A 12,152-nucleotide genomic window follows, 5' to 3' on the forward strand; every position below is an offset into this window, starting at 1 on the left:
TGGTTTGCATAGTCCTGGTGGCAGTACTGCATTTGTGCATTCAAAGGACTGGTTAGGACAAAAGGTGAGACAAATGCATTTAGAGAGAATGGAACTAACACACAAGTTTCGTGAAAGGAAAGCTAAGAAAGCTTCATTAATAGATAACAGAGAGCTGTGCAGGATGCATGTGAAGCCTCACCCAGTCTCGATTCGGTCTTTTGTCCAACACATGAGTCCTCCGTAACCATGAAATTGAAAAGCCTGGAATCATGTGGGAGTCAGTCTGCATGGGTCTGGATTGGGCAAATGGCACGGGAGCTGGTGTAATGCTATAGCTGAGTGCCTGCCTCCCATCACGACTTTGACAACTTGGGACCAGGTTGACGATGGGAATATATTTCTCCATATAAGCCTGACTGTTTCTAAAGCTCTGCATCTGAGGCTCTGGCAATTTCCCCTTCTGGCTGCAGTCCCTTCACCACATTGAGTGTCCCACCAAACAGTCCCCTGACCTTCACGGGTGACTTGTTAGGCAGCACATAGCTATGACTGGAAGCCGTGCAAATCCCCAATATGTGGGTGGTCCTTTGGATCACAGGCATATCATTCATGCAGCAAGTGAATATAACTTATCCCTGTGAAGTTCTAACAGGAATCTGTGTAGTGTTGATGGGTAGAAGGAATTCTCTTAGGAGGTAAATCAAGTCTGTAGCATAGGGGGCAGAAAGCACCACAAGGTTATATCCAGGTATGGTCCTTCAATTTAGTTTAGCTTTATCCTGCCAAAGGCATAGTAAAAGGTAAAGGGACCCCCGACCGTTAGGTCCAGTCGTGACCGACTCTCGGTTTGCAGCATTCATCTCGCTTTATTGGCCAAGGGAACCGGCGTACAGCTTCCAGGTCATGTAGCCAGCATGACTAAGCCGCTTCTGGCAAAGCAGAGCAGTGCATGGAAATGCCGTTTACCTTCCCGCCGAAGCAGTACCTATTTATCTACTTGCACTCTGACATGCGTTTGAACTGCTAGGTTGGCAGGAGCAGGGACCGAGCAACAGGAGTTCACCCCGTCACGGGGATTCGAACCGCCGACCTTCTGATCGGCAAGCCCTAGGATCTGTGGTTTAGACCACAGCGCCACCCGCGTCCCTAAAGGCATAGTAGCAGTAAAATATTCTGGTATCTCAACTGATGACAAATATGCAAATGTCGTTCAAATATAGTTGCTGAGGCTTTTATCCCATACCCACTTCCCTAGGAGTGAACACCATTTTGCTCAGTGGGACTTTTCAGAGTAAATATGTACAGGTTTGTGTTGGTGATGCCTTTACAAAGCTGCCTCGAGTGCTGTAGAAGCAGGGGAAGAGATGTTCTAAATAAATAACTCTTAGGCTTCCTTGCATACATCATAAAAGCATTTATAACATGTTAGAGGTGGATGCAAAACATGCATTGATATATTTCAGCATCTGATATCTTACATTTGTGTCAGCTTTGAAGGGGTAAAATTAATCAGCTTGCTGCAGAAAAAAAGTCCTCAGTTGCCACAGATAAAACTGGATAGGTCACAGTGCCACAATTATCATTCACCTGACAGCGCTGCACCTCCATAATAGGATATAATTTTGCTGAGATGCGTTTTCCCTAAGGAGTGAGGGCTGCTCTTAGGGCTAAACGGGAAGCAACAGCAGTGGCGGTTTTTTGTTTGTCACGTGGATCTGCCACAATCACCAGAAAAGTGGATGGAGGGGGCTGCTTTTTGGCAGCAAAAGAGGCACAAAGACAGTGATTGCAGAAATCACCAGTCCTTTCCATATCTGAGCTCAGCTGTGGAGAAAAGCATTGGGTGGTGAAGAGGGAGCATACTGTGTGTGGGGAGGAGGATAAACTTCAAGCAAGGGAGATCTTTTTTGTTCCTTCCCTGTGCGTTCCCTTTGCTTTTTAAATACCAGACCTCCAACCCATTCTTTTCCAGCAGTTGCAACAAAATCACATAGAAACTCACAGATCTGATGCCAGTCCATCTACTCTGCCCCTTAGTAGCATGGTCTGTTACTGTGTGTGCATTTCCCGCTACCAGCTGCAAAGCACTCAAGAGAACACACAGAGCCCAGATGGAGCAGTTAGGATGCACTGAGGTCAGTGGGGCTACTTAACGTGCATAGTTCCATCTTTATAAGAAGAGACTCCTTTAATGTGGAATATTCGTCAAGAGTATTCTTTTTTTTAAAGGAAAGTCCCTGCTAGATGGGCCCCATTGCTGGTGGCATTATTTGCAGAGGCACCATGGACGTCCCCTTAAAACGTAAGGTCGGCTTTTCTGTCTACATTACCCTCACAAAGTCCTAGGTTGAAAGCCAAGCATTGTTTCTCTTATTGTGAACATCTCCAAATCCAACTTCTGTGAGGAGTTGTGGCAAGGGGAAACAAATTTATGATTCATTCAGAAGTGGGGGCACATGCATTCTCGCTCTCATCCTAAGGCTTTGTAAGCATAACAATTTTGGTGTGATTGTTATTAGAAATTCGGAGAACTGAAATAACCCTATATTTTACATGATGCTTTAGATTCCAGCCCTAGTTTATACCAAAGGGTCTTCAGACCAGCTGTAGGCTCATGGCCAACCAGAGTGGACAAAGAAAAGGTGGAGTTTGTGGGGAAGGCAATTTAGACCAGACCTACCCACCTCAGCGTCCTCTAAGCCACATGAAGCCACTACTGCTCCATTTCTGCAATCTTAGGCAAGCAACCAAAAGAGGAAGTGGGCCCCACTAGGCCACCAAGTGGTTGGAGGACTGCGTTCAACTTAGTAGTCATACTAGAACATCATTCTATGAAACTTGTTGGCTGGAGACTCAGGAGAGACAAAAGAGACAACTTCACATAGCACAATTAATTGATGGTGACGGATAGTTTAGGTGACTGAAAGGGAATTCATAACATTCATGGGGGATAAGTATTTCAGTGGACATCAGTTACGAAAACTGGGACCTCACCTCTAGACGTGACTTTCTTCAGTATGTTCCATTATGTTTCTTCCCCTTTTCCAACTGATACCCAACATTCAGTGGCTACTGAGTGTTCTTGATTCTCAATCAGATTGAATGGGGGGGTGAGTTGCCCTTTATGTTTTATTTAGGGTCTACGTCTGCTAGCACTGACCATCTCAGTTTACTCTTGGAGAGAATTTGCATGTTCGCAGGCAGTGACCTTGAAGTTGTTGTGGTGCAACCACAGCAGAGGAATCTTGCATTGCTTGTGGAATTACCAAAGGTGGCTTGTTGGTTGCTGTGGGTAGCAGGATATTGGAATAGATGGACCTTTAATCTGATCCCCCTGCCCCAGGGATGATCTTATGCCATTATCTCTAAACTCTACGCCTGCTGCACTTGTGGCTCTTTTTTGGGACTTGGTGAAACTAAAGTTGCCCATTTCTTAAATTGTTTGGAGCAATTTAAGTTTCACGAAAGCCCCAAAAGACGTATTTGCTCCCCAGGAAATGACAGTGGGATTAAAGCCTCAATATGTCAGGTCTTCCTTTCCACTACCCGCAACCCCCTCTGCAAAAAGCTGCTCGCTTTGTGATGTGTTGTGAGCTCCTCTTCAAATAAAATTCATCTTTAATATCTGTATTGTTCATCTCCTACAATATTCCTCTTAATCAGTTTAATTTTCTTGTAAAAATTGGTTTTGAAGCAGCACTACAGCATTAAGAAAACTGGAAAATATTATTTCAGCCACTTCAGTTCAACAATGAGCATTAATAATGGGTAAATTAGAAATCTTCATCTATGAGTCATTTTCATTGAATTGCATTCTCTCCAGTGCATGCGAATGTCTAGAATATATTTACATGCAAAGTGGTTAGCACTGGGATTGATTAAAATCATTTAATATAGTTGCCAGTAATTTCTAGAGATGGCTGCAATTTTGGAAGCATTCATCTCCTGGAAATGGATTTGGAAGCTCAATTTGGAACATTGATGTTGGGTATATCCCATCCCTTGTTTCAGTCTTTAAAAAAAATCTTCAGTTTCCTCCCTCTTTGGTGAGATTTTGGAAGTGAATATATACTCGCAACTAACTCTGCATTAAAACAATCCCTTTTCATTTCCACTGATTCAGACTCTTACTGAAGGGACAAAACTTGTAATAAAGGATCTCTACGTGCCTTTATGTTCCCATTACAAATAGGTTTTGCTCATTTCTGTTTGCTTATTTTTAGCATAACAATTCATTTAAAAACTAAATAATCACTAAAGATGACTAGACAGTGGGTAAAACCAGGATCTGCTCCATAGGTTTCCTGCAGGGGAAAACACTGAAACATCTAGTCGAGGTTACAAATAGCTGGAGTGGGTGCATGATGCCGGTGTTTTTTCTTGATTCATGAATAAAAGCAGAAAATGCAACTCTCCTTTTGAATATTCAAGGTAACATTTAAGTCTGTCAGAAAGGCATAGTTGGCTTTTAATATGCTTTTATTCTGCATAATTTGATTTAAATCGTTGTTTTAAAAGTGGAAGCAAGTATATGAAACACCATTTTAAGAATGCCCAGAATGTTTACATGAGTCAGAGTTTAAGGCTATATAATTACAGAAATGCTTTCTGCAGGATGTAAAATATACAGTGGTACCTTGGTTTTTGAACGTGATCCATTCTGGAAGACCATTTGAGTTCTGAAACGTTCGAAAACTGAAAACTCAATAGCCAACAGCTAGGCCTCAGGATCTTGCACTCAGCGGAAGCTGTGTGACATGTTCGACTTCTGAGGTGTGTTCAAAAACTGAAGCATTTACTTCCAGGTTTACGGCGTTTGAAAACCGAAATGTTCATCAACGGAGATGTTCAAAAACCGAGGTACCACTGTACTTAGACTTGTCGTTATTGTGAGGTTCATGTGTACGACTGCCTAGCTATCAGTCCTGGAAAGCCAAGAAAAACATTGACCCAGTCATAGTCTTCATCACTATGACAAGATGTATTTCTACTTAAATAATCATATTTTGAAATGTGCACATAAAACTTATATACATTTTATGTAAATTGGTGTCCTTTTCTTGTATTTCCTCATTTTTGGCAATATGTCAGTAGACACCCTGGACTCTCTGCCTCAAATTTTTCTCCTAAAATTATTTGTGGTTATCGCATCTTTTAGCTGGCCAAATCTTTAAATTGTTTTAGCATCTGCTAAAGTAATATTTTCATTAGGAAGCTCGGCAGGGGCTGCCTCGTCCTATTTTAATAAGTTGGCCAAGGTGGAGAGATTGTGTTACTGTAATTCCTTTCCCATCCCTGTCGCCTCCTGCTGAGGTATTTACATCCCTAATTAAAAAGGACAAAGCCTTGGGAGGGTTTTATTTAAATTGAAAATTAATCTGAACAGTGACACAAAAGTTATCTCAGTGGGTGGTAGAACAGAAACAGAATGCTGGCTAATGCCCACAACACAAGTTTTGCCTGTCTTGAGAGCACACTACTGACCTCCTTGTGAAGTTGATTCTCAAATTATTTCTGCACGCCACCCCAGTCTCCAAGCAGTGTGAGATTCCAGAGGTTCCAGACACTTGCCCAGGGTTCGTGTTTTCTCCTGGAAATGAGGCACAACAGAGACTGTGGTGACTTTATGGCATATGGTTTATTTAAACATACAGTGGTACCTCGGGTTACAGACGCTTCAGGTTACAGACTCTGCTAACCCAGAAATAGTACCTCAGGTTAAGAACTTTGCTTCAGGATGAGAACAGAAATCACGCCGTGGCAGTGGGAGGCCCCATTAGCTAAAGTGGTACCTCAGGTTAAGAACAGACCTCCAGAACGAATTAAGTTCTTAACCCGAGGTACCACTGTATATATAACCTGAGCCTACGAAGGAGGGGTTCACAACACCCATGCCCCAAAAGGGTCTTGTTTCTCCCATAGCCACAGCCTTGGATTGACAGCAGAAATCGGCCATGGCTCTCTCTCTGCCTGTCCAGTCTGCAGCTTTTTCTCGAGCTTCTAGATCACATGACAGCAAACTCTGCTCCTTGCTGCTTTCCTTCTCGGTGACATCACACACCGCCCTACAATAAACTCTGGCTTTAATTATTGAGGGAGGGAGCCCTATCCATGTGCCGTATTGCACCAAGCTTCTAACCCTTTGTTCTCTTAATGGCCCATCCCCTGGGCGATCACCTGATGAGGAAACTAGCCTAGCTTTTAAACACTTGCTGGATCCAGGAATTAGAAGAGTATGGCACCCACAAACTCATAACACTTATGTAACAAAAGTGCAGGCTCAAAACACCATTTTAGTGTGCATTTACAGGTAATGAGGCATCTGTAGTATTGGGGGGGAGGCTTTAATTGCTGTATTAAAAGTCTCTCCGATAGATGAATAATTCTCATAACTACTCATAATGGAATCAGTTTATCACGTAGTAAAGGAAATGTATACTTTGGGGTGTTTATAAGTTCCTGGCAGTTTCCATTTAATTAAAGGTTATCTTAATAGCAGAAATATAGAAGCAGTTTCACCCGGCCCACTGTTCATGCTGGCAAAGAGCCCAAACTGCAAGCCTTTTCCCTGACATCTAGTTTGCTGTGTGTAGCAAGTCCCCACCACCAGCACATACACACACGTAATCACAAACCTTCGATTTTTGTTTTTACAAACAAAAAGTCTGTAGTAATGTGAGTCTCCCACCTTGGTAGATTGAAATGGTTTGGCCTTGATCTTGTCAAAGGCTCTTTGTGAGAATAAGGCCATGGCGATCGTGCTGGGTTATGTATTTTCCTTTTTCTTAGGGGTATTATTACCCAACTTCTCAATGAAGAAAAGGAGGCGTGAATGAAATTATCACACCATCAATAAAATTTTGTGCATAGGCCTAAGACCAAATGTAGATCTGCTGTCCCAAACTTTATAAGCCTAGGAGCTTATTTAGATTGCAGGATGTGCCCCACCCCCAGTTGCTTTCCCTTTTCAGGAGTAGCCGTGGTGCAGTATTCGGTTTGCATTGGTGTTAAATCCTAACCAGAGTTTGGATCTCAAGAATGGTCCCTGTATCCAAGGCCCATGTGTTGGATTTTTTCAGTCATAAAGTGATTAAATATTCTGTACTACCCTGGGAATGAAATGGAGCAGTCAGGCTCACCTCACTCCTCTTGGGTTGCAAGTCAGTGTCATATTAGTAATATAAATCAGCTTCAGCATTTGACAAGGGAGAATCTTGTGCGTTTCGAGATTAACGGAAAGAATAGATAACAGGCTGACAGAGTTTAGCATTACAGCTATCTGGTTAATTATCTTGACGCCTCTATTGTTTACATGTTATCAAAATACATTGTCTTCCTGTGTGAGTGCGCTGTTCTTCCCTGACAATAAAAAGAACACCTTTTTTATTCTCCTTTGCAGAATTATTTTTATCTCCCTCTTCTTTTGCCAGATGGTGACGGACAGACGGAGCATTTGCTGCCAGCCTGTGCTGATTCAGCTTGTCAGAAGAGTGTCATCTACCTATCTAAACCAGGATTGGATTCGGTATGTTGAGCTTCTGTTTGTGCAGATTAAATTAAACCGTGTTTATATTTTGTACATCAGATGAAATGACAAAGATCCAAATCTAGCCCCAAAGGGACAACAATTAGGGCCATGCCAGATGTCAGCAGCAGCCACATATGCTGCAGTAGAAAGTTGGTGTGAGTTTTAATTTGTTTTTAGTCTATTGTTATTTTAACATTTGTGCATCTTCCGTTGTTTTTCTTAATGATAATTTTATTGTTTTATCTTCTTTGTAAACCACTTTGAGGTTTTGGGCAGTCAAGCATTGTATGAATTTTATGAAATACATGAATAATAAGAAATAAAACCATAAATGTGCAAATGAGGAATGTGCATCCTAACCTATTTCACAGGGTTGTTGTGGACATTCAGTGAGGAGGAAGAGAGCCACACAGTGGCGTAGCGTGGGGGGTGCAGGGGGGGCCGGCCGCACCGGGCGCAACATCTGGGGGTTAGGGTTAGGGGGCGCAAATCCACGGGTTAGGGGGCACAAATTACTTGCCTTGCCCCGGGTGCTGACAACCCACGCTACGCCACTGGAGCCACATACACCACCTAGAGCTCCTAGGAGAAAATGGTGGGATACAAATTACAACTAATGCTTTATTATTGCTGTTATTGTTGCATTCCACCCCGATCTCCGCTGAGCGGTGTGTGAGACTTGGAAGTTTTCCATGCACTCACCTAGGGTTTGTGTTTTCTTTGGAAAATGAGACACAGTGGAGACCAGGCAAACTCCGGCCCTCCGTATGTTTGGGACTACAGTTCCCATCATCCCTAGCTAACAGGACCAGTGGTCAGGGATGATGGGAATTGTAGTCCCATACATCTGGAGGGCTGGAGTTTGCCTATGCCTGGTGGAGACTGTGGTGTCTATAGGTTTCTTTACACCTATATACAACCTGAAGCCTTCAGTGGAGGGGCTTACAGCAGTAGCAGCCCCAAACATGCCAACTTCCTCCATAGTAACAGCATCAACATTCTTTCTCTGCAGCCTCTCTTGTTCTGCAGGGCACAGCCCAGCTTAATTGCTTCTCTCTGCTACCTGATTATGGCACTCCACCCTCCCTAAACTAAGCCCTGTTTATTGACAGAGGGAGGAAGACCTCCATTAATTTGCATTCTAACACCTTTTTCTTTTTATGCTTTGAACTCCTTATCCCCCCCCAGACAGTCACCTCACAAAGAAGTTTGCTTGACTTCAATTAACACTTGCTGATTTGGCTAGGATTACCATGTCCAATGCACAACACAGGAAATGTGCCTAACCTAATTAGCTTTTACATGCTAAGCTAATCACTGATGCTTAGAATACACACTACGCTTCCTTAGATTCTAACCCCTGGATAGTCTGATACAGTTTTTGACATAAGCTTAATTAAGCCCCTCAAACTTTTTACATTATTATTAACATCTGTATATTTGGAGATGTGTCAGATGCTCATTAGAGAGATGTGAGCCAGCTCCCTAAATCATTCATTAGTCTTTAGCCGGACGGTCGAAACCCACAAGTGGGTCATGGCCAGATCCAAGGTGGGTCACAACAGGAGCAAATATATGATAAAAGATTAATAAATGCATGTTTGGGTTAAAAGCTTTGCGGCTGAGAAGGCTGAAGATACCTGCCCTAAATGTTTACAGGCTTGTGTCTCCCTTTAACCCCTTGTGTACTTTATTACAGGCGAACACCCAAGCACTCCTTGTCACATGTGACAACTTTATAATTCAGATTGTCTCCCATAGACTAGAAAGAGGCAATGGCTTCAAGCTCAGGAGAGGCAACTTTCGGAACACATTTCTAACTGCAAGAGCAGTTCAGCAGTGGAACAAGGCTGCCCAGGGCATCTATGGAAATTAATAGGGGCACCTTCTTGAGTCACTCAAAATGGTGTTAATCAATCAACCTGGGTAATCGACAAAATGTTACAACCCTACTTAAGCAGGGTTGTTGCCGAAACACTTCCAACAGCTGTATATACCCAGAACAGTAAAGCTCATGTATCTCCCGATCACGACATTCTCTTTGAAAGCCTGAGAAATCCTCGTTCTGTTCAGCCATTGTTGGAATCTTATTTGTATTCCAAGTATCAACACAAGCTGGATTTGAGGCTTCTGTTTACAAACTAATCTTCCTGAGGAAGGGGGTAGGAGGGGGGGAGTGAAAACCCAGTAGATTTCTATCAAGCAGCTCCTTTATGCCTTTAGTATTGTAGTGGATACAACTGAACCCCTATTTTTAGTGTTTATAGCTCCATCTAGAAGATATTTAGGAATGGTGTATAAATGATCTCCCCATTTCTGATTCTCTTTTGTTTCTAGTAATGGGTTTTTTGCAGTGTAAATTCTTCTTCTGAGTGAAGTAAAACTGCTATTTGAACTTGATTGTTCTGTCTTAAATCAGTGGGAGGGGTTGTACAAATGATTTGTCTCAGGCAACAAGAGCGTTTGACTGTTTTCTGTTGAGCAAAAACCAGCGTTAACAAATCTATCATTGCTTTGTTTTGCACAGTTCCCCAAAGACAACTTTCTCTCTTTCGCATCTTGCCATAGACTTTTCAAAAACCTGGCAGCCCACTAAAACACCCAGATGCATAATGCACAAAGTTTACAAAAGCCAGGAATAGCAGGAATGGTGTATATGTGTGTCAGAAACAGAGAGATACTGTCTCATTCCTGTTGCTTTTTAATTCTTTAATATGCAGCTCAGTTTCATGGATGGAACAGTTCTATAGGATTTAGAGCACTCCAGAACAGAAAATCAGAGGGGGAGAGAGAGAGAGATTGAGCAGCCTTGGGGTCACCAGGGTGGAAGTCTTCAATGGGCTCTCCATATGCACCTGGTTGGTTAAGGAGATTCCTGTTCACCAAGGCCTTTCTCTCCCTGTCCTTCTGAATCAGATATTGCAGTGATTTAATCTCTGCTCTGAAAAAGTATGTGCAGTCATTAGTATTTGGCTTATGTACTGATTTTATAATCAAGTTATTGGTTAGTTGTAATCCACTTAAGATAATTTCAGTAGAGAGGTGTTCTTTAAAAAGAGATTAACCATCTCTCCCTTTTAAGAAAAGGAGCACTATCTACCAGATGCCTGCAGCTAAATACTTGGCTCCTTTCTTCATCCGCTTATTTTTTCTGCCATCCACTGGCTCCTCCAGCCACTGTTTTGCAGTGCACAGCCTACTTTGCCTAATTTCCTTAGGCCCCCCTGCCTCTTGGTCAGTCTCCCTAATACTCCTGCCTTTGCTCCCCCACCTACACACATACCCTTCTGACTCTAAGCACTACGAAATTTCTTCAGAGTCTCCCTCTCAGTAGCCACTTCTGACAATCTACCCACATAGAAGCTGGGCAGACAGCATTCTCCCCTGCACAATTGGAGTGCTTGTGAAAAATCCTTACTGTCACATCAGAAGCTACATTGCCACCAGTACAATGTATGTGTGGGTCAGGTCAGTGCCTTGATGGTTGACCACCCAGGAATCTCATGTATGCAGTCTAGGGTTTCATGATGGAAGAAAGGTGGGGTTTAATCTAAGGAAAATAAAGCAATATGTGTTCAATAAATCCTGACAATTTGTGTTGTTGTTTTCTGGTTCTCAGTGGTTTCCAGTGTTGCAAAACTTCACATACAAAGGCACCCTCTGGGGCTTTGTTCCGTATGATTCCGCTCAAACCAACTTTTCCTTCCCAATCACCCTTCACATTGGAGATTATAACATGGATGGCTATCCAGACGCACTTGCCATACTGAAGAATACATCAGGAAGGTACAGTATATTCAGTAAATAGTGTTTTCAAGTGTTTCTTCTACTTGGCATAATGGTGCATGAAATTATTCTCACCTTCAAATACTGTAGGCCCATGGAGAAGCTGAATCGCTTTTTCTAAAAAAGAAGTGGCTGAATGGTATGAGAATGGATCTATTTATCTGTATCAAGCAGCCCTTTTATTCTTTTCTGCTGCTTAGCAGGATGTTACAAATGCCATCCAGGAAGAAGAGTGCATTGTGAAGAAATGCTGCCTGTTTCACCCTTTCCCATTGGAAAAATGTGTGGAAGGAGCATGGGGAGCTCCCCCCCCCCTTATTAAGTTCTGAAAAGCACATACTCATCATGGTTCCTTGTGGAATGATCTCCCCATGGAGATCAAGCAAGCTGCAGTTGTGATTATTCCTGCCAGCAGTTGAAAACTTACCTACCCAGGCATTTTCTTGACCATTAATACGGGCTCCCATCATTCATGTTTACCGTGACTGATATTTTAATGTTGTGATTGGTATTTTAACTTTGTTTCATTGAACTGGTTTTATTGTGTAGTTTTGTTTGTTTGAAAGCTGTTGTGTAGATTCTGTAAATATTTCTGCAGCAGAAGTCTTCAGAAATTGTACTTAAAGATGTGTAATTCCTAAATCTCTACGCTGACTTGGAGAAGCCTTCCCTAAGCTAGTGTCCTCCAGATGTCCTCAAGTGGACACCAGGACACCACTACTTGGGATTGTCATCCTCCCACTCATTTGAAGGAGGCAGGAGAACTTCATCCTTGCACCGGATTTGAGTTCCTTCCTCCCCTTCCTTGGGGGCTCTGTTTGCTTGAAGCAGCCTTCCCTAAGCTGCTCTCCTGCAG

The 12,152-nt window shown here is 42.7% G+C and overlaps 1 protein-coding gene across 1 annotated transcript in view; it reads left to right on the top strand.

Annotated features, from left to right (window-relative positions):
- Positions 1 to 12,152, top strand: part of ITFG1 (integrin alpha FG-GAP repeat containing 1) — a 114,643-nt gene that overhangs the window by 37,017 nt on the left and 65,474 nt on the right. Inside the window, exons 9-10 of the mRNA XM_053400234.1 lie at positions 7,413 to 7,507; positions 11,130 to 11,296. Of these exons, the coding sequence (XP_053256209.1) occupies positions 7,413 to 7,507; positions 11,130 to 11,296 (262 nt within the window). The remainder of the gene's footprint in view (positions 1 to 7,412; positions 7,508 to 11,129; positions 11,297 to 12,152) is intronic.

This window comes from Podarcis raffonei, chromosome 8 (assembly GCF_027172205.1).
Source record: "Podarcis raffonei isolate rPodRaf1 chromosome 8, rPodRaf1.pri, whole genome shotgun sequence".
NCBI lineage: Eukaryota > Metazoa > Chordata > Lepidosauria > Squamata > Lacertidae > Podarcis > Podarcis raffonei.